This window comes from Macaca fascicularis, chromosome 3 (assembly GCF_037993035.2).
Source record: "Macaca fascicularis isolate 582-1 chromosome 3, T2T-MFA8v1.1".
NCBI classification, from domain to species: Eukaryota; Metazoa; Chordata; class Mammalia; order Primates; family Cercopithecidae; genus Macaca; species Macaca fascicularis.
The window spans coordinates 51,450,626-51,472,345 of NC_088377.1; the positions used below are offsets into that span (position 1 = coordinate 51,450,626).

General features: G+C 54.6%; 1 protein-coding gene across 16 annotated transcripts in view; it reads right to left on the bottom strand.

Annotated features, from left to right (window-relative positions):
• SRRM3 (serine/arginine repetitive matrix 3) overlaps positions 1-21,720 on the bottom strand; it is an 85,281-nt gene that overhangs the window by 1,989 nt on the left and 61,572 nt on the right. For 2 of the 16 annotated variants that reach the window (XM_045389635.2, XM_074034645.1), the window contains 6 exons: positions 20,037-20,087; positions 19,379-19,483; positions 18,251-18,428; positions 3,539-3,903; positions 2,458-2,682; positions 2,230-2,367 (listed from right to left, as the gene is read on the bottom strand). In XM_045389635.2, the coding sequence (XP_045245570.2) occupies positions 2,230-2,367; positions 2,458-2,682; positions 3,539-3,903; positions 18,251-18,428; positions 19,379-19,483; positions 20,037-20,087 (1,062 nt within the window). Of the gene's footprint in view, positions 1-90; positions 213-1,711; positions 1,810-2,229; positions 2,368-2,457; positions 2,683-3,538; positions 3,904-5,123; positions 15,871-16,000; positions 16,019-18,250; positions 18,429-19,378; positions 19,484-20,036; positions 20,088-21,720 lie in introns of those variants that run through there. The other 14 variants (XM_074034655.1, XM_065541758.1, XM_045389636.2 and 11 more) reach the window with 14 other exon arrangements.

Sequence of the window (21,720 nt, forward strand, 5' to 3'; positions counted from 1 at the left end):
CAGTCAGAAGTTTGAGACCAGCCTGGCCAACATAGTGAAGCCCTGTCTCTACTAAAAATACAAACATTTGCCGGGCATGGTGACACGCACCTGTAATCCCAGCTACTCGGGAGGCTGAAGTGGGAGGATGGCTTGAACCCCAGAGGCGGAGGCTGCAGTGAGTGGAGATTGCGCCACTGTACTCCAGCCTGGGTGACAGAGCGAGACTCCGTCTCAAAACAAAACAAAACAAAACAAAACAAAACAAAAACTTGTTGAATGAATGAAACTTGCAAATATGGATGGTTCCCATCACCCAAGCAGGTGTGGAAGTGTCTGTGACTACATCCCAGCCCTGCCTCTCTGTTTCCGTCCCCTCCGCAATCAAGGAGTTTGTTGCTTTCAGGTCACTCAAAAGGAACAAGGAGGAGAGTCCTGGCCGCTGCTCCCCACGCCCACGGTCTGGTTCAGTCCCGCCGGCCCCACTCCTCACTCAGCTACCTCCCACTGGCCCAGAGTTAGTTGGAAGCCAGGAGGCTATGACCCAGAGAAGAGAAAAGAGAGGTTAAGGGGCAACACCGCCCCGTCGCAGGGTTAATTCTGAGGAAGAAAACAGGTATACATTAGTGGAGGAGGAGGCAGCCTGGGAGAGGGGCTGAGTGGGTGCCAGGTGGAAGGTGTGAGGGCCTGGCATACGGGCAGGGTGTGTGACCTGTTTGGGGGCGTCCCCAGCCTGGTGAATTGGCATCAGAAGGAAGGGGGGGGGGCAGGAAGATCCCTGGGTTTGAAATGACTTTGTTCCTTGGGCATGGTGGCTGGACAAGAGGTAGGAGAGGACATCCGTTAGAAGTAGCACAATCTGGTCGGGCACGGGGTCTCACGCCTGTAATCCCAGCACTTTGGGAGGTCAAGGTGGGGTGGATCACCTGAGGTCAGGAGTTCGAGACCAGCCTGACTAACATGGTGAAATTTAGTGAAACCTCGTCTCTACTAAAAATAAAAAAAAAAATAAAAAAAAAATTAGCTGGGCATGGTGGCAGGTGCCTGTAATCCAAGCTACTTGGGAGGCTGAGGCAGGAGAATCACTTAAACCTGGGAGGTGGAGGTTGCCGTGAGCCAAGATCGTGTCATTGCACTCCAGACTGGGTGACAAGAGCAAAGCTCAGTCTCAAAAAAAAAAAAAAAGAAAGAAAAAAAGTAGCACAATCTGGCTTCTCCTTCAAGGTGGTCTGGCTTTGAGCTCTAGGGCAATGCCCCCCCGCGCTTCTTGGTTACTTGGATCACCAAGGATTAGGAGGGACTAGTTTGAGAATCATACCCTGTTAGAACGGAAAGGTTGCTCATGAAACCCTGGTTATTGTACAGGTGACAACTGAGGCCTAGAGAGGCACACCGATCTCCCAAGGCTGCCCAGCAAGGCAGTGTTGGGCTCAGAACTTTTTGCTTGTGTTCCCCCCACTCCCCGCCAGTGTAATCTAGGGCTTCAGGGTGATTTCCACAAAGGCAATCCATAATGTCACCCGGAGACCCAGGCCCAGACACTTCCAGTCCTAGCAGAGAAACTGATCATGGCTTCACCAGCCACGCCCTGGGCACAGCCCCACAGCTGTGTAGGGCAAAGGAGTGTGGCTGGCTCCTCTGACAGCTGCCCCAGAGACCAGACTGCTGTGCCCCCTCCTCCAAATCCCCCAGGTTAGTGAGAAAGAGAGAGGCAGACAGACGGACAGCTGACCAGGGCCAGACCAGCTCACTTGGGTATCTCCCAGGCAGCCTGTGCAGAGGGGTCCGCCTGGCCCCCAGGCTGACCACAGGCCACTCAGCAGGCTGGACCTTGAGATGAAGGAGAAAAGGAGACATCATTGTCCGGAGACGATGTAGGGAGGGCAGGAGGGGCTCCGGAGGGATGGAGGGACTCTTGCAGAGCTAAATTCCATGCCGGCTGCTGCTCACCCAGACCGAAGTACAGAGCTCCCTCCCCTTCATGGGCCCTCAGGCCCCCACCGGGACCCTTCCCTCTGAGGCCTCCTGCACCTGTCTCTCTGATCGCCCCGAGCACCTCCAGTTCTAGCCCCCTCCTCCCCTGGCCCCCTACCCTGGCAGAACCCACTCATTGTCCTTTAGCCCCTTCACCCCCCTCCCTGTGCCAGGTTCAGTGGATCCTCGGAGAAGGACCCCGGGCCGAGGTCTCTGTCCCTGATCGGGGTCAGCGGCCCCAGCCCTGAGTCCCCGGTCCCCCAAGACCCTCCATACCTGGTGATGCGCCGCGGCTCCATGAAGCTCGGCGAGTCCCGGCGCCGCTTGCGGATGGGCGAGTAGCTGCGGGAGCGGCGCCGCGCGCGGGCGGCCTCGGCCTCGGAGTGCCTTGCGCGGCCCTCGCCGTCCTTGTCCCTGCGGGGCCGGCCCGAGGTAAATGAGCGACGCGACCCGGCCGCTCCACCCCGCCGCCGCCCCGTCGGCCCTGTCCGGGCGGACACTCACCGGCTGAGGGGCTTCTTGGGCGAGGGCGAGCGGCTGGGGCTGCGGGGCCGCTTCTCCGCGGAGCGCGAGCGCGATTTGGAGGGCGAACGGCTGGAGCTCCAGGAGCGGGGGTGCGGGCCGGGGCTGCGCGAAGAGCTCTTCCCTTCCGGGCCGCCGCGCCGGCCGTGCGCGCCCGGGGACGGAGAGGTGCTGGCGGGCCGCGCGCGCGGGGGCCGCTCCTTGGCCCTGGAGGAGGAAGACGGCGCAGGACAGGGTTCAGCACCCGGGAAGGGGGCTGGGGGCGGGGAGGGTTCCCTGGGGCGGGGCTTAGGCAGAGGGGCGGTGTCCGTGTAGTTTGTGTTCAGTTTGTGCGGAGTGCGCAGTGAACGCGGAGCCTAGTGAGGGGCAGGGTTCAGTTTAGGGAGAGCCCCGTGAGGGGGGCGTGTTAGGGGAGATCAGTAGAGGAAATTGGTCTGCGGGATGGTAGGGAGAGTGATCAGTAAACGGGAAGCCTCATGGGAGGAGAGGGGGTTCCCGGGAGCAGTGATCAGTAAGGGGAGAGGGATCTGCTGTGGGGAAGGGGTCAGGATAACCGGGGGTAGTTCAAGGTTGGGGGAGGGACCTCCATGGAGGCTTGACATCAGTGGAGGGGGACTGGGATCAGTGTGGGGAGGGAAACTCCCTGGAGTTTGGAGGTCAGTGGAGGGGGTGTAACTCCCTAGGGAGAGTTGGGGTTCCCCCTGTGAGAGGGGAGTTGGGATCAGTGTGGGGAGGAAATCCATGGGAGGATCCATGGGGTCCATAGGGATTTGGAGTCCATGGAGAGGGAGGGGAGCCCCGTGGGGGTTTGGGATCCGTGGGGGGTTGGGATCTGTGGGGCGTAGATCACTGGGGAGGGTGGGATCCGTGGGGGGTAGCTCATGGGGGGGTGGAATCCGTGGGGGTAGCTCCGTGGGGGGGGGTTGGGATCCGTGGCGGGGGTTGGGATCCGTGGTGGGTAGCTCAGTGCGGGGAGGGATCCTGTGGGCCGGTATCCGCTAGTGGAGGGGAGCCCTGTGCGGGATGGGGGCGGGAATCCAGCTCGGGGTCCGAGCACGCTCACCGTTTCCCGTGTCCGCCGTGGCCTCGCTCGGAGCCGGGCTCCGGCCCGGGGCCGGGGGCGCCGCCGCCGCTGCCGGAGTCGCTGCTGGAGTGGGCCCTGCTGAGCGAGCGCGACGAGCCCCGAGGGGGCGCGGGCCGGGCGCGCCGGCGACCCCTGCGGCGGGGCGCGGACGCCGAGGACCGCGAGCGCCGCCGCCTCCGCCGCCGCCGCCGCCGCCGCCTGCCCGCCCCGCCCGCCGCGCGGCCTCCGCGACCTTGGGACGACGGCGCCGAGCGCGGGCTCGGGCTCTCCTTCCCCCGCGCGGGCGGCGTGGGTGCGGCGGCCGCCGCCTTGTCACGGGCCCTGGGCGAGGGCGAGTTGGGCTTCTGACGGGGAGAGAGGCAGAGAGGGCACGGAGGGGGGAGAGGGAGACGAGAGAGACAGAGAGAGAGAGGAGAGAGAAGACAGAGAGACAGGAGAGAGAGGGAGAGAGAGGAGAGAGAGAAAGAGAGAGAGAGAGACAGACAGAGACAGAGAGAAAGAGGAAAGAGGAGGGAGAGGCAGAGAAAGAGAGGAGAGAAAGAGACAGAGCGAGAGACAGAGAGAGAAAGAGACGGAGAGAGAGAATGGAGAGAGACAAGAGACAGGGAGAGAGAGACAGGAGAGAGGGAGAGAGAGAAGAAAGAAAGAAAGAGAGAGGGAAGAGGCAGAGAAGAGAAAGAGGAAGAGAGAAAAAGCGGGAGAGAGAGAGAGTGAGAGGGACAGAGATGAGAGAGGGCGAAAGAGCGAGGGAGATGAGAGCGAGAGGAGAGAGCGAGACAGGAGAGAGAAAGGAGAAGGAAAAAAGGGGGGAAGAGAGAAGGGGACAGAGACAGTGAGAAGAAGAGACAGAGGAGAGACGGGGCGGGGTGGGGGACAGGAGAGAGAGAGAGAGAGCGAGAACGAGAGAGCGAAAAGAGAGAAGGATGGAAGCCAGGGAGAAACAGAAAAAAATCCAGACATGCAGGGGACAAGAGTGGAGGCAGAGAGAGGACAGAGCAAGAGGAGCGAGAGGTTGGGGTGAGAGAGCGGGCGGGTAGGGTGGGGGGAGAGAAGGAGAGAGGGCTTTCACCGGGCCCGGGCCGGGGGCTGCCAGTCCCGGAGCATCGCACACACGGTTCCCCGCGCCTGCCCTGCCTCTGCCTCTCCTGGGTGTCCACCTTCTGGCCTCAACAGTGCAGCTCATGCAGGGTTCTTGGCATGCAAAACACAAGAGGGACGGAGCGGTGGGGGGCGGGGGCCAAAGGGGGAGGGTCTCCAGGACAGGCGTCGGGGCTGGCATTGCCCCCCGATGGGACGGACGATTCCCGGCAGAGAGAAGAGAGAGCGGCACCGGGAGCGGGGCCAGGGCCAGCCCACCAGGCCGGGCCCCCAGCGCTTGGGGGTGGGCGAGGGGATGGAGGGGGGGCGTCACACGGCACACAGATGGGGGAGGGGGCGAGGGGGACAACTGAACTCAAAACTGAACCGAAGAAAGGAAGGAAAAACAGAAATAAAAAAACAAAATCCACAAATGTCATTAGATACCAAAAATCAAAAACAATATCTGATCCTGGGGAACCTGACATTTTTCTGTTAATATTTTTTTTTGTTTTGTTTTCCGGCCCTGCAGAGAGCTTTGGAGCTGTCAGTAGCACCCGACTGTCTTTCTGTTTCTCTCTTTTCTTTTTCTTTTTCTTTCTTTTTTTTTTTTAAAGTTCTGATTTTTAAGTCCCTCTTGGTTAACGTCCACTTACCAATAAAGTGGCACTTCCTCCTTTAGTAGGTAAGGTGTGTAAGAGAAGGGAAAAGTGTGGTAGTATAAGTTCATCATTAGATTCACAAAAATGCAAGAGAGAGATAGAGAGAGAGAGAGAAACGCAACCACCCCATTCTAGGCCTGAGAGGAGGCCACGCCACCTCTGGAGGAAGGGCTGGCAGCGCCCGGCTCCTGAGTGGGCACCTCTTAGGTGACCGCTGGATAGAGATGGCAAATGTTTTTCCAAAAGTGGAGTTAGGACACAAGGATTGGAACACAGAAAACCAGGAAGGTCACCTGGCACCATCAAAAGGGCCCTGGCTGGGATTCAGGAGTCTGACAGCCTGCCTCTATCTCACCGAACGACCCTGGCCACATCACTTCCCCAGTCTGGGCCTCAGTTTCCTCATCCACAAAATGAGAGGGTTGGCTTTTGCTTCCTGATGTCCCTTCCAGGGCAAAGATTCCAGGATTCTCTGCATGCCCCCTGCCCATCCTTCCCGTCTCCCTCCCTACACAGAGCTGATCCCCCCTCCTGTCCTTGGCCCTCCATCTAGTAACAGTTGACTGTCCTTGTCTGTTTATAGGTCTGCTCCTCCCTGAAAATCCGCCGATCACCACTCCCAACTTGACTTTGAGCACTTCCAGGGTAGATGTGGTATCTGATTCACCTCTGTACCTCACTTTTTATCACAACTTGGCGCCTAGTAAAACCTTGATTCTGTTTGCTAAGGAAGGAAGAGTCCTAGAAGCCAGGTGGTGCCTGGACCAAGCTCTTTTGGCAGGCTGTTTCTTTTTTCTTTTTGAGAAGGCGTCTCACTGTCTCTCAGACTGGAGTGCACTAGCGTGATCTTGGCTCATTGCAACCTCTGCCTTCCGGGTTCAAGCAATTCTCCTTCCTCAGCCTCCCAAGTAGCTGGAACTACAGGTGTCTGTCACCACGTCTGGCTAATTTTTGTATTTTTAGTAGAGATGGGGTTTCACCGTGTTGGCCAGGCTGGTCTCGAACTCCTGACCTCAAGTGATACTCCCTCCGGCCTCAGCCTCCCAAAGTGTTGGGATTATAGACGTGAGCCACTGAGCCCAGCCATTGGCAGGCTGTTTGGATGAGAAGACAAAAGCTGCTGCCACCTCTTAGGGCACCTTGCTGCCAGGGACTAGAAGGAGCACGGTTTCCTTGGCATGGCACTGGGTGTTTCCTGCAGAGGGCAAGGTGGTGCCCAGGCCTTTCCCTGCAGGGCTGGAGTTGAGCTGAACATGGAGGTAGAACCAGGAGGTCAACCTCATGGGTGGAAAGGCACAGATGGCTCCTGATTGGTGCCTACAGCAGCCAATGAACACTAGCCATAGCTGCCCAAAGTCAATCAGGCCATGAAGACCTGTCCTGGGAGAGCTTAATGTCTCCATTTGGGGCAGAGGTAGGCATAAGTGGACACAATGGATGTTACCTGGTATTGGGGTGCCCCTTTGAGCACCCCTGACTCTCCTGATCACAAGCTCACCCCTCACCCTAGGCTAGGAGAATTGGAGGCTGAATTGGCTCCTCTTTTTTTTTTTTTTTTGAGACAGAGTCTCACTCTGTTGCCCAGGCTGGAGTGCAGTGGCATGATCTTGGCTCACTGCAACCTCCGCTTCCCGGGTTCAAGTGATTCTCCTGCTTCAGCCTCCCAAGTAGCTGGGATTACAGGTGCATGCCACCACGCCTGGCTAATTTTTGTATTTTTAGTAGAGACAGGGTTTCACCATGTTGGCCAGGCTGGTGTTGAACCCCTGACCTCAGGTGATCCACCTGCCTCGGCCTTCCAAAGTGCTGGGATTACAGGTGTGAGCCATCGTGCCTGGCCTTGGGTTGACTCCTCTGAGATGGCAGTTCTATTCCCAACAGGAGACCCTCAGTCCCCTGACACATACTCCCGCCACTCCAGAAGGCAGCCAGTGCCCCAGCACTTTCAAGCGCCCCCAGCTCATTCTTTTCCCTCAATAGGAGGCAAATGAGAAAGTTTCTGGGATTGTCATATTTGCCATTTCTGTCCTATACTCTGGGTTGTCAAAGAGTGCAAAGTGAACACATATGAGGTGGGAGAAGCTTGGGAGCCAATTCACAGTAGCCCACAACTCAAGGTGACACTGGTCTCCTTCTTTAAGAAATCTTTGCTTGCTACTTTGGTTACGGGAGGTAGTGTGGCAGGGCTTAGGAATAAGCCTGGCTGTGAACCCTGACTCCAACTCTGAATTTGGATCTGAGCCAGCTACTTCCTTCCTTTCTTCTCTTTCTTTCTCCTTCCTTCCTTCCTTCTTTCCTTCCTTCCTTTCTTCCTTCCTTCTTTCCTTCCTTCCTTCCTTTTTTCCTTCCTTCCTTCCTTCCCTCCTTCCTTCCTTCCTTTTTGTTGTCTATTTGTTTGTTTTGAGACAGAGTCTCACTCTGTTGTCCAGGCTGGAGTGCAATGGTGCAGTCTTGGCTCACTATAACCTCCACCTCCCAGATTCAAGTGATTCTCCTGCCTCAGCCTCCTGAGTAACTGAGGGATTACAGGCGTGAGCCACCACGTCAGGCTAATTTTTTTGTATTTTCAGTAGAGATGGGGTTTCACCGTGTTGGCCAGGCTGGTCTTGAATTCCTGGCCTCAAGCGATCCACCTGCCTCGGCCTCCTAAAGTGCTGGAATTACAGGTGTAAGCCACCACGCCTGGCCTGAGCCAGCTGCTCCTGACTCAAAGAAAGGAGCTAACAGTAGGCGAGGAAGACCATGGGCCATGATGGGTCCTTCCCACAGATGCTGCAGAGCCCTCCTGACTTCCCACCACCTTATGCTGAGAGTGGGGTGGGAGTGTTAGGAGCCAAAAGGGTCTAGGTTGGGTGGCTGTTCACCCCCATCATGGTCCTGTCCCCTACCATGAAGGTCCAAGCCCCCAGGTCCAATCCCCTGTGCTGATCCGGATACTGCTATTTTTGAAGACCAAGTTCTTCCCTACTTCCTTCTCATCTCCTCCAAGTCACGGGCCTGCCATGGCCCAGATGATAGTCATTGGAAAAGTGGAACATCCTGAAATTGGCCTTGGTAAGAGTTTGCTGTGAGACCTTAAGGGGGTCACCTGACTGTGGGGAGCCTCAGTTTCCCCATTGGTAAAATGGTGATAAGCGGAGTCTTTGCTGGGTCAGCCTATATTGGGATTGGGAGACTCTTTTCAGAGCACAAGCAACTCATGGTCTCTTCACTGGGTCAGAGCAGTGCAGGAAGGACTGGGGGATCCTATGGGGTGTCCACCAAGTACCAAGATAGCAGAGGATGGGAGGAAGGCACCTCTCATGTCCTCCTCCACCCATCCCTCTGGAAGTCTTCAGGAAGGGGTCACCATGCGCCTGCCAGAGTCTGAGCCTCGTCCTCAGCTTGGCTGGGTCTCATTCTTCCTGGGAATTGAGGAAGATCTAAGGCCAAGCGCTATGGGATTTCATAGGATGCTCAGAGACCTCCAAACCTCCCTTCCAGGAAGCTGCTCTTTGTGCCTTGGTGCCTCTTGCAGGGATCTCCTCTCCCCACCTCCCACCCACAGCCTGGCTAATGCCTATTGGCATCCCTACCCTCAGCTCCAGGGCGCCTTCTCCAGGCTGCATCACATCCGCTTCTCTATGATCCCATAGAATCTGGTTCCTTCCTTCCCATAGGGACTCTGCCAGGCTGTGCTAGCCAGGGGGCTGCTGTGGTGAGCAGGAGTTTCCCACTCACATTTCAGCTTTTTCCCTCCATCACACTCAGTGTTCTTCATCTGTCCTCCATCCTGGGAGGCCGAGGTCGGCCTGCCTCTCTCCTGGCACGGACATCCAAATGGGGCCTGGCACAGAGGAGGTGCTGGGCACATGTCTGCTTAGTGTGTGTGGGAATGAATGAATGAATGAGTGAGTGAGTGAATGAGGGATCTCGCCTGCCTCTGAGCTGTGTTCCCAGGAGCCCCTCCTCTCCTTTTTACCACTTGCTAGCTGACATGTTTTCTTTTGCTTGTGTTATATATATATATACACACACATATATATATATGTTTGTTTGTTTGTTTTTTGAGATGGGGGCTGGCTCTGCTGTCCAGACTGGAGTGCAATGGTGCAATCATAGCTCACTGTAGCCTCCAATTCCTGAGCTCAAGTGATCCCCCCACCTCAGTCTCCTCAGTAGCTGGGTCTACGGGTACACACCACCATGCCTGGCTATTTATTTTATTTTATTTTTAGTAGAGATGGGGTCTTGCTCTGTTGCTCAGCTGGTCTCAAACTCCTAGCCTCAAGTGATCCTTCCACCTCGGCCTCCTAAAGCATTGGGATTACAGGCATGAGCCACTGCTCCCAACCTTTGGGTAAGAAATTTCTGAGGGTCAAGTGGAAAAGATGATGGAAGGGAATAGTAAGGGGGCAGTGTGCTCACCTGGTCCTGGTGCTCTGAAGGACAAGAACAGGTAAACACCTGAGATGCTTTACTCTTGCTTCCTTTGAGGACTTAGATGACCACCCACCTCTAACTCAGCGTTTGAGATCCCAGCTTGTGGGTCCCTGGTCATATCAGAAACTCCTCAAGGAGGGACCCTCCCCTTCCTCATCGGGCTTCAACAGAGTTTCTCCTGTCAGATCAGCAGCACTTTCCTTCTTTTCTTTCTTTCTTTTTTTTTTTTTTTGAGGGAGCAGGGACTGAGTCTCGCTCTGTTGGCCAGGCTGGAGTGCAGTGGTGCAATCATGGTTCACTGCAGCCTCAAACTCCTGGGCTCAAGCGATCCCCCTGCCTTAGCCTCCTGAGTAGCTGAGACTACAAGTGGTATCACCTCACCTAGCTTGCCCTTTCTCCCTTTTGAAAGAGTCACTTGTTGGCCAGGCACAGTGGCTCACGCCTGTAATCCCAGCACTTTGGGAGGCTGAGGTGGGCAGATCACGAGGCCAGGAGATCAAAACCATCCTGGCTAACATGGTGAAACCCCATCTCTACTAAAAATACAAAAAATTAGCCGGGTGTGTTGGCGAGCGCCTGTAGTCCCAGCTACTCGAGAGGCTGAGGCAGGAGAATGGTGTGAACCCAGGAGGCGGAGCTTGCAGTGAGCCAAGATCGTGCCACTGCACTCCAGCCTGGGCGACAAAGCGAGACTCTGTCTCACAATAAATAAATAAATACATTAATTAATTAAAAAAAAATAAAGAGCCACTTGCTGTCTCCCCTCCTGGCACCACCCAGTGTTGAGAAGGATGTTCTGAGTGGGTGAACTCCCTGACACCTGCCCCCGGGATAAACATGGGGTGGGGTAGGGACGAGTGGCTGGGCCTTCTCTTTTCAAAGCTGAAGATGGAAGCCGTGGAGGCCTCATAATGGTTGGAATGCTGAATGCCCTTTTTTTTTTTTTTGAGACGGAGTCTCATTCTGTCGCCCATGCTGGAGTGCAGAGGCACGATCTAGGCTCACTGCAGCCTCCGCCTTCTGGGTTCAAGCGATTCTCCTGCCTCAGCCTCCCGAGTAGCTGGGATTACAGGCGTGCACCACCATGCCCAGCTAATTTTTGTATTTTTAGTAGAGACGGGGTTTTGCCATGTTGGCCAGGCTGATCTCGAACTCCAGACCGCAAGTGATCCGCCCACCTCGGCCTCCCAAAGTGCTGGGATTACAGGCGTGAGTCACCGCACCTGGCCAGAATGCCACATTTCTCTAGCTGCTCCCAGGTGGGAAAGGAAACAGTTTAATAGGCAGGGGTGCGGAGGTGGGGTCCCCTAGGGTCCACCTCCAACTCTAGTACCCTCAGTGTGGCTGGATGAGCCCTGGGCTGAGAGTCACAAGTCCCAGGACCTAGTCCTGGTTCTGCTGCAGCATCCTGTGGGCCCCTAGCCTCTGCTGATTGTTCTTTTGGGATCCTTCTGCTCTGAGGGTCCACATTAAGCTGTTCAAATTCAGAAGATGGAAGGATGCTGAGGGTGGAAGGAGCCCTGTCTGGGTTGGATCATGGACCAGGCAGCAGGCAGGTAAATTACCTGTAAATTACCTCACAGAGACTTTGCTAAGTAGGCCCTCTAGGTTTCAAACCTGCTCCTGGCCAGCTCACTGCCCTGCCCACTGCCACCCCAAATGAATCTACTATCGCACCCAATAGATGGAAGCTGGAGGCTCAGTCCTGGTGCCCGTTTCTCCTCCAGAGCCCTGCAGCTCCCACCCCAAAGCTCCGTCCTGCAGCCAGGGAAGGATTTGAGGAAGCGCAGAGTTCCCTTTGGCTCAGTAGGCCCCCGAGGATGGGATGGGGCTTTTCCCTTGTGCCTGACCTTGGCCAGAACTTCCTCCAGGATCTGGAGGCCAAGAGGCCCCACAATGGCTCCTCTGCCACTGCCTATTGCCCGAAAGGGCCCTGAAGGCCAGCGGGGTGACCGAAGTCCCAGGGGCTGGCAGGGATGAAGGGTGAGGAGGGGCTTCGCAGCTACTCCAGACAACAGAAATCAAATTGGCTTCACTGCAGCATACAGTTCAGGAAAGAAACACAAACTTGGAATGCTAAACCACACAGAAATGCATTCGGACAACAGAATGAGAAAGAAGGCGTGAAGGAGGATTTAGGGGTGGAAGTCAGGGATGGAGAGGAAGAAGGAGGGAACAGGGAAGCTGGAGAAGGGGGGGAGATGGGCTAGAAAAGTTGGTCGGGGAAAGTCAAGAAAACCAAACGACAAACCAGGAAACATAGCTTTGTAGCTCATTTGAAGAAAGTGCAAGTTACAAATGAGTAGTCACTAAAATAAAGAAAGAAAAGGGAGGAAGATGAAACCAACCAGGGCAAGATCGAGAGAAAGAGAGAGAAAGAAAACCACATTCAAACCAAGCAAAGTGGCGGGGCTTATCTGGAGATGGGAGCGAGAGCGCACAGCGGAGCTGGGATACCTACCTTCTCAGTGGTCAGGGACAGGAATGCAATAATAAAAAAGAAAAGAAGGTCTCCGCATTGGGAATGCAGAATTGGGGAAAGACAGTGACCCTAAACTGTGCTCCCCCTCTGAGCCAGTAGATGGGTGGCCGATGTGGCTTTTGTCTCATCCCAGGGATGGGAGGGGGCTCTTGCCCGGCCATTTCTGTTTGCTTTTTTTTTTTTCCTCCGTTTTAAACAATGGGTTCCACTAGCCAAGCTTTCTTTACTGTTCAAACAACAGAAAACCTCCACAGAGCATGCAGGAAGCAGCTGATGGAAGAGAACCACAGGGTGGGCTACAGAGGGCCTGGCAGCATGGGAGAGAGGCCCATGCCGGGGGAGAGAGATGGAGAGGAAGAGAGAAAGGGACAGGAGGCAGACAGACAGAGAGACAGACAGACGAACAGACAAAATCAGACAGAGATAGAAATGGGAAGAGAGGGAGAAAGAGAAACAGAAAGACAGAGACAATGACAGAAGCAAACAAACAGAGAGGCAGGAAGAGAGAAAGGTGCCCCCAGACAGAAAGAGGAGACAAGCGCTGTTTAAACAAGGCCAATCGGAGCTGACAGATGGGTGAAGGGAAAATGTGCATTTAAAAGGGAAGGCAACCGCAGAGCCGATCTGGAGGAGTGATCCTGCCTCAGGTCAATCCCACTCCTTTCCCTCTGGCTTCAGCATCATTTCAGCAAAATTCATCCCTTTTGCCTTTTTCTGTTCCTGGATAAGGCAGGTCAGTGGGTGCCTTGGTACCTTTTCTTGGGGGTCACCCGAGGCTGGCCATTACTTGATAAAATTTGGACCAGGGAGAGAAGCCAGAGAGAGCCTGGAGGCCATGATCCTGAGCCTTCTCTGCCACCCTCAGCTAAGGGTGTTACCTTCCAGGCAGCCCCTGACACTGTGGGGTTTTTTTGTTTTTTGGGTTTTTTTTTTTGTTTTTTGTTTTTTTTTTTTGAGATGGAGTCTCGCTCTGTCACCCAGGCTGGAGTGCAGTGGTGTGATCTCAGCTCACTGCAACCTCCACCTCCTGGGTTCAAGTGATTCTCCTGCCTCAGCTTCCTGAGTCGCTGGGACTACAGGCAGGATGATAGCTCACTGTAGCCTCCAACTGCTGGGCTGAAGTGATCCTCCCACCTCAGCCTTCCAAGTAGCTGGGATTATAGGCATGCACCATCACACCTGGCTAATTAAAAAAAATTTTTTTTTTTTTTTGTAGAGATGGGAGTTTTGCTATGTTGCCCAGGCTGATCTCAAACTCCTGGTCTCAAGCGATCTTCCTGCCTCGCCCTTCCAAAGTACTGGGATTACCGGCATGAGTCGCTGTGCCTGCCCCATCCCCTGAAACTTCTAATGCTAGAGACTTCTAAGGTGAGCAAGTAGTCCCTGGGACAGGAATGCAATAATAAAAGGAAAAGATGGCAAAGTCTGTCTACTCTTTCTGGGCCTTGGGAGGGTGAGCCTAGCACCAGGCTGTGCTGGTGGGGGCTGGAGGGAGGCCAGTGAAGGTACCAGGTAAGACTGGACAGAAGGGCTTGTCCCAGGAGGTCTCCTGATCCGTTTCTTCCTCTTCCATCCTACATTGTGTGACCTTGAGTGACTCTCTTCCCTCTCTGTGCCTTGATATTTATTTTCCCACATGTATGAACTGTGAGGGTTTAGGGTTCCCTGAGTCACTGAAGCAACAATCATATAGAGTGAGTTTCTGTAATGTGGGGGCCACCTGCACCCGGTCGCTCAGTGTGGGCAGACCTCAGTCTAGGGACTTGAGAGAGCAGGAAGCTGATTTCTGGAGGGGTCTGATGGGGGAAAACAGGAGCTGAGACAACCAGCATCCACCTCCCAAATCCTCCTTCTGCTCAGGGCTCCCGGACTGTGCTTCCCATTTTCCACCCTCTCCACAGCGTGGCTGGAGTCTAGAGGTCAGAGCGCTGCAGTCTATTTTTTTGTTTTTTTTTTTGTTTTGTTTTGAGACAGGGTCTTGCTCTGTTGCCCAAGCTGGAGTGCAGTGGCGCAATCATGGCTCACTGCAGCCTCAAACTCCTGGGCTCAGGCAATCCTCCTGTCTCAGCCTCCTGAGTAGCTGGGATTACAGGTGTATTCCACCATTCTCAGCTTTCTTTCTTTTTTTCTTTTTTTTTTTTTTAATTTTTGTAGCAACAGGGTCTTGCAATGTTGCCCAGGCTGGAGTGCAGTGGTGCTATCATGGCTTACTGAAGCCTTGGACTCCTGAGTGATTCTCCTACCTCATCTCCCTCAGTAGCTGAGACTACAGGCACATGCCACCATGCCTGGCTCATTAAAACAAAAAAAAATTTTTTTTTTTCTCGTAGAGATAGAGTCTTGTTCTGCTGACCAGGCTAGTCTGGAACTTCAGGCCTCAAGTGATCCTCCTGCCTCAGCATCCCAAAGTGCTAGGATTACAGGTATAAGCCACCGCACCCTGCTTGGGGTCTACTTTTGGATCTACCTCTAAATAGCTGTGTGACCTTGAACCAGTCGGAGGTTCAAGGAGCTGCAGTTTCTCCTGTAAGCATCAGAACCCAGAAATTCCTGTGGGGTTCAACCATCACCTGGGAGTGACCACATCACTGGCCTCAGTCTCAAGACCAAGATGGATTTTTTTTTTTCCCGAGATGGAGTCTCACTCTGTCACCTAGGCTGGAGTGCAGTGGCATGATCTCCGCTCACTGCAACCTCTGCCTCCCAGGTTCAAGTGATTCTCCTGCCTCAGCCTCCCAAGTAGCTGAGATTACAGGCACACACCACCATGCCTGGCTAATTTTTTTGTATTTTTAGTAGAGACGGGGTTTTGCCATGTTGGCCAGGCTGGTCTCGAACTCCTGACCTCAGGCGATCCACCTACCTCAGCCTCCCAAAGTGCTGGGATTACAGGTGTGAGCCACCATGGCAGGCCGAATTTTTGTATTTTTAGTAGAGCTGGGTTTTCACCATGTTGGTGAGGCTGGTCTTGAGCTCCTGACCTCAGGTGATCCGCCTCCCCTCGGCCTCCCAAAGTGCTGGGATTACAGGTGTGAGCCACCATACCCAGCCCAAGATGGAATTTTTCTCTTGCCTGAAGTGTCTCAGCTAAACTCTGCCAGGTGCCTTCAGACCTCTCCCTCCTCCACAGTTACCTAAGGATCTGAGTCTGAGGTCTGACACTGATGGTCCTGAACAACCTGTCCCGCTCCCTGACCCCCGTGTCCAGCCCATTACACTAAACTGAACCAAGGAGTAGCAGCAAGCTCCAAGAAGCTCCCTGGGCAACACAGGACAAGTCTCTTTCCCTCCCTGGGTCTCCCAGCTTCTCTCCAGCTTCCTGGGGAATGCAGCAGCACAGGCTGCACCACTGTAGTTAATTTAAAATCTGCGGCAGCTCCAGCCTGTGCCTGGAGTTGAAAGGAGGATTTGCTGCCACTGCTGACTTGGCAGGAGCTGTTGGTGTGGGCGTGATTTTTTTTTTTTTTTTAGAGTTATCTTCCCTTTTAAATTCAGATTACAAAGGAAAAAAAAGTATATAGAGATGTGTATATGATTAATGTTCACTTAAAATTCAAAAGCCATCTCTCCATTAAGAGGAAAGGTTCCCACAGTAACACACACAAAAAGAAAATTCTAGAACATAGAAGATAGGAAAAAAAAAAAACCCAGAGAGATAGTTTGCATTTCTGTACATTAAAATAGAAAAAAAAAAAAAAAAAGGGAATACAAACAAAAACAAAACAACAGAAAAAGTTACATAAACTTGCCCACCCTCTTCCCTCACCAGCTAAACAAGAAATGGAATCACAGTATTACCACGTTTCAAATGGGAGGCTAAAAAACAAACAAAAACATAGACGGGGTTAAAAAATGTTGAGCTTTCCTTTTTTTCCGTTTGTTTCTCTCTCTCTTTTTTTTTTTTCTTTTCTTTTCTGGTTTTTTTTTTTTTTTTTTTTTTAAGGTATCGTCCAAGAATACCACCCCCAGTATTTTTTCCCAAAGACAGTTTCGTTCATGGTAAAGTCTGGGACCCCTCTCCCATCCCCCATCTCACTTTTCTGCATATGAGCGAGAACTAGCCTCATTTGACTCCTCAGAGGTCTTTTTTAGGCAAAGAGGCAGGGATCTGAATGCAGGTTTGAGACCCAGGATGCTCTGAAGTCCCAGAGCTCCCAGGACCCCAAGGGTGAGGGACAGGATTTAGGGACCATGCTTGGTGAAAGGAGTCACAAAATGCCGTCTCCAAGAAAACTCCCAGGGCTGTGCCGAACTAGAGTCCAATGCTGGGAGGGAGACAAGATGTGGGTGCTTCAGAAGCTCCTGCCCTGAGGCTGGTGGCTGGGTCCCCTTCCCCAAGTGCCCTATCCCAGGGAGTCTGCCTAGTGGCTGTGGCTATTTTGTCTGCATTGGGGAGGGGGTGGAGGTGGGATCATTGCTCAGGACTCCAGGGCTGGAGAGAGGACCAGAAGTACGAAGGAACCCACTTTCAGCCCTGACTTGAGAGAACCTGCCTCTCTGTGTCTCTCGGGAGGCGCCAGGAGGGGGGATGAGAAGCCAGCAAGAAGGTGTTTGGGGTCCTGTGCTCTTGGGACTCCATGCCCACAGGGGTGGGGGATGGTAGGTGTCTCTCTTGTGGGTTTGTTAATCCTCTCCAGCCTCTGCCATACTACCCTCAGCTACCTCTGCCTGCCCTCAACCCCCTCCCAAGACAGATCAGGGGACATCAGTGTCATCCTCCCTGGGTGGCCCAACCAAAATCCCCTGGAGCCTAGGAGCCTGGTGCCTGGTCAAGGTGGGACAGTCTAGAGACAGGTAAATGTCCTTCAATAAAACTTAACCTTGAGACCAAGAGCCTTCAGTCAGCTGCCCTTGACTTTCCTCTCTGAGGCCGTGGGAGTAAAGGGTGTTTGAGAAAAGAAAGGGAGTGAAAGGAAACAGCCAAAAATCAAAATGAAACTGACCAACACGTACATGTTTGCTGCGGAGACCTGAGGTCTGGGGAGGGGCAGCTCTCCCACTCCCAGCTGAGGCTTTGGGGTTGGGTTGGGGGCAGTCTGCGGGTCTGGGAAGGAACCTGCAGGCCTCCCCACCCCAAGCCACACCCCCGCCCACCCTAGTGCCCCTGCCAGCACTGCAGCCCCCTCTCTCTGAGGGGTCTCAATCGTGTACTCTATAATCAACAGACCAGAAGGGGATATGGACCTTCCCTGGGGTCTGGGAGAAGCTCCCACCCAGGCCCAGCCCATCCACCTGGGGACAGACTGAGACATCTCTCTCCTCTGCCAGCTCCCCCATTGCACCTGCCTGTAGGTCTTCGGACATCTGTGCCCCTCTTGGAGGAAGGGTTGGGACAGTTTTGGGGGGGGTGGTGTTGGTGTGGGGTCTCTGAGGCACCCTGGCAGGTGCCTCAGGAGGGTGGCCGTGGGAAGAGGAGCCGGCAGGTTTGAGACACCTGTCCAAGTGTGGGCGGTGCCTGGAAAAGGGCAGAGTCTCCTGGGAGCAGGGACTTTAGAGGGCAGAGGGACTGAGATGGGGGAGGGGGCGAAAGGAGGGAGGGGCTGGGGAGAAGGTTAAAGGAGGGGTAGGTGGGTGCTCAGAGGTGGGGCCAGGGCTTGGTGGGAAGAGGGAGACTCAGGGCCCAGGTGGTGCCCAGCGGGGGTCCTGTCTCTCGAATCCTGCTCCTGCCTGGGACTCCTATCAATGTCCATGCCCCTCCCACCCTAATATGCCTGGGGAGGGCACGAGACCCTGATTCCTCCCCAGCCCTGTACCCAACTCAGTGCCCCGTGGTCAACCTCCCTCTGGCCTTCAGTTTGCCAAGCGCAAAGGGTGGCCCAAGACCGCAGACGCCCCTCACCCTGACACTAAGGCCAGGTGGGCGCACCGGCCTAGCACTCCTGGCGGCTCCCGAGCCAGGACGCCCCCAGCGGGGAGCCGAGGAGGGAGGAAGCGGCCGCCCCCGCCCCCATGCCACACTTATCGCCCCCTGCCCCTCTGGCGACCCGCCCGACCCCGCACGGCGCAGCCCGCGGCGCGGGAACCCTCCGCAAAGCGAAGTGTACGTACATCGGCCGGGCTGTGCGCCGAGCCGGGGCGGCCCCCGTGCGCTCCGCTCCGCTGCCCGCTGCCGCCGTTCCGCTGGGGCGACCCCCATCCGCTGCCGCCCGACGGGGAAGGCGACCGGCTTCCGCTGGACCGCTGGCTGCCCGTCTTTCGCCCTTCGTCTCGGTGCTTGGGGCTCAGCCTGGGGTTGGGCGCCAGGGAGAATGGGGGAGCCGGCGTGGGACACTCGCTTTGCAAGCAGTTGCGCCTCCACTTTCCCCTCTCCCCCGCATTTTTTCCATCTGGGCAAAATGAGCTACCTTTAATGGCCTGATGCCATGATTCTAAAAGGCCTAGTGTGCTAGGGCGGGAGGGAAGAGGGCAGCTCCCCACCTGCCATTTCACCATGCTGAGAACCTTTCCACTTAGAGAGGACTTGTTCAGGGTGAGCCAGTCAGGCTGTGCCTCGATTTCCAATTCAGGCGGAGGCTTAGGGGCCTTAGGGCAGCTCTTCCTCAAGTTATCACTCCCCTGGCATATTTCTCTTTTTTAAAATTATTATTAGGCTGGGCTTGGTGGCTCACGCCTGTAATCTCAGCACTTTGGGAGGCTGAGGCAGGCAGATCGCTTGAGGTCAGGAATTCGAGACCAGGCTGGCCGAAATGGCGAAACCCCATCTCCACTAAAAATACAAAAATTAGTCAGGCATGGTGGTGCACGCCTGTAATCCCAGCTACTCAGGTGGCTGAGGCTAGAGAATTGCTTGAATCCAGGAGGCGGAGGTTGCAGTGAGCCAAGATTGCACCACTGCTCTCCAGCCTAGGCAACAGAGCAATACTTGTATATATAAAAAAATATATATATATATATATAAATTATATAATATATACAATTATTATTACTTTTAATTTAATTCAATATATTGCCCAGGCTGGTCTCGAACTCCTGGCCTCAGGCGATCCTTCTGCCTTGACCTTCCAAAGTGCTGACATTACAGCTGTGAGCCACCACACCTGGCCACCCCTGATAAATTTCTACCCACTGATGAATTGACATTCTGTCCACCAGCCCTGCTCCCCAGCCCTTGGAGGGTGTTTAATCTGCAACCCTTAAACCCCATCAGGAGAAAGCCTCCCAGAGGCCCAGGCCTACCTGCTGGGAGATCTGGAATCACTGTAGTGGGAGGAGAGGGAGGGGCTGTGGGAGCTGCCACTGCTATGGCGATGAGACCTCCGGCCTGGGGACTCTGTGTGAGGCCTGGCGTGGATGAGGGAAATCAGCCTGTACCTCACTTCTGCCCCCTATTCCCCCTCACAGCCCCCAAGTTGCCCAACCTCCCACCAGGATCCCAGTGGAACGCTACTGAAAGCCAGTGTTCATCAGTCCCCTAAAGTGTCCTATAAAAGGTACATCAGCAGTGTTCGTGCTGGCCGCAGAACCTATCTGGTCCATATGGGTCATCTGTGAGAATTAGGAAAAGGCCCCCTTTTCTCTAGACAACCTCAGCCTCCCAAGACCCCCCTCAGCCCTCACCAGGTGATCCTGGGACTTGCGGGGTAGGAGGAAGGAGGGTGGAGGAGTCACGAGGACTGGGCTTGGAAGGACCCTGGATTGGAAGGCAGGAAGCCTGGGTTTCGATTCCAGCTCTGACTGAGTGAGAGCCCTTGGCTTTTTCTCTAGATGGTAATTTTTCCATCTGGGCAAAATGAGCTACCTTTAATGGCTGATTCTGTGATTCTAAAAGGCCTAGTTTGCTAGGGCGGGAGGGAGAACGAATAGAGGAGTGCTGGAAAGTAGGGAGGGCGTTTACCTCTTCCTCTCTTTGTTCTTCTCTTTTCTTTTGCTCTTGGAGCTTCGAGATCTGCAGAGAGCAGAGATCACAGTGACGGTGTGACCCAGGGAGGGTGTGGCCTTCATGCCCTGGAGCCTGGGTATGCACAGGTGTGGATCTGAGATTTGTTCCACTCTAGGGCCTGAGCCCCCTGGCTGGCGGGGACTTTTCCATACTACTCCCCTGCTTTGTCCCTTTCACTTGGCCAAGGCTCGGTCCTTCCTCCTCCTGGAAGTCCTGGCCCGTGAACACCTCCTCCCTGGGCCACAACTGCTGCCCGGTCTGGGAGGGCCACAGAAATGTGGCTGGCCCAGATAAAGGGGGGTGCTGTAGCCGGGCGCAGTGGCTCATGCCTGTAATCTCAGCACTTTGGGAGGCTGAGGCCGGTGGATCACTTGAGGTCAGGAGTTCAAGACCAGCCTGACCAACATGGAGAAACCCTGTCTCTACTAAAAGTACAAAATTAGCCAGGCGTGGTGGTGCGTGCCTGTAATCCCAGCTACCCGGGAGGCTGAGGCAGGAGAATCACTTGAACCTGGGAGACGGAGCCACCAGATCCCTTCAGAGGTTGCAGAGGCCAAGATCGCACCTTTGCACTCCAGCCTGGGCAACAAGAGCAAAACTCCATCTTGGAAAAAAAAAAAACCAACAAAAAAAAGGCGGGGTTTGCTGTTTGTAGGTATAGCAGCCTCAAGCCTCAGGTCTGGGCCAGGTAGAGATGGTGATTTGCTCTGGTATTGGACTTGGGACATGCTCAATACTCATTTCCTTGAGTATTGGGATATGGCCTGATAGTCATGCCTCCTGAGCCCCCTTCCTCCGTGTGCTCCTATAATGGCCCAGCCCTAGGCCAGCTCACCAGGGGTTTAGGAAAGAAATGCTTTCCCAAGGGCATGATGTCCCTGCTTTTTTTTTTTTTTAGTCTTGAGATGGAGTCCCACTCTGTTGCCCAGGCTGGTGTGCAGTGGCACAATTTCAGCTCACCGCAACCTTCACCTCACAGTTTCAAGCAATTCTCATGCCTCAGCCTCCCAAGTAGCTGGGATTACAGTTGCCTGCCACCATATCTGACTATTTTGTGTTTGTTTGTTTTAGTAGAAACAGGATTTCACCATGTTGGCCAGGCTGGTCTCAAACTCCTCAAGTGATCCACCCGCCTCAGCCCTCCAAAGTGCTGGGATGACAGGTGTGAGCCACCGTGCCTGGCCAATCTCCCTGTTTTTGAATGACAGCTCTGGATCCATCTCCAGGGCTGCCCCCTCCCAACTCCCACAGCTTTCCGTCACATCCCATCCAGCCCTCTGGGGCAAGTCCCCCAACCCAGCAACCTCTAACTTTGATGAAAAGCCTGAGAAGCTTCTGGTTAGCCCTCAAAGGTCTCACCCAGCCCCAGTCCTCAGCCCCATCCTTCCTGGTGCCACCAGATCCCTTCAGTCCTTCTGACCCCAAAACAAAGCCATGCTAAGAACCACAGAAATGTGCTTCCCGCAGGAGCAGAGTGAGTGCAGGGCAGGCCCGGAGGCTAAGGATTTGGGTGCTGGAGGCTGCTTTGGGCTTCAGTCTCCCCATTGGAAGCTGGTCTATTCCTAGTTCACTTTTAGGACCTGTCCAGGAAGGATGGGAGCTGGCCACAGGGTGTGTGTAAGCTAATGGTGGCCACTGG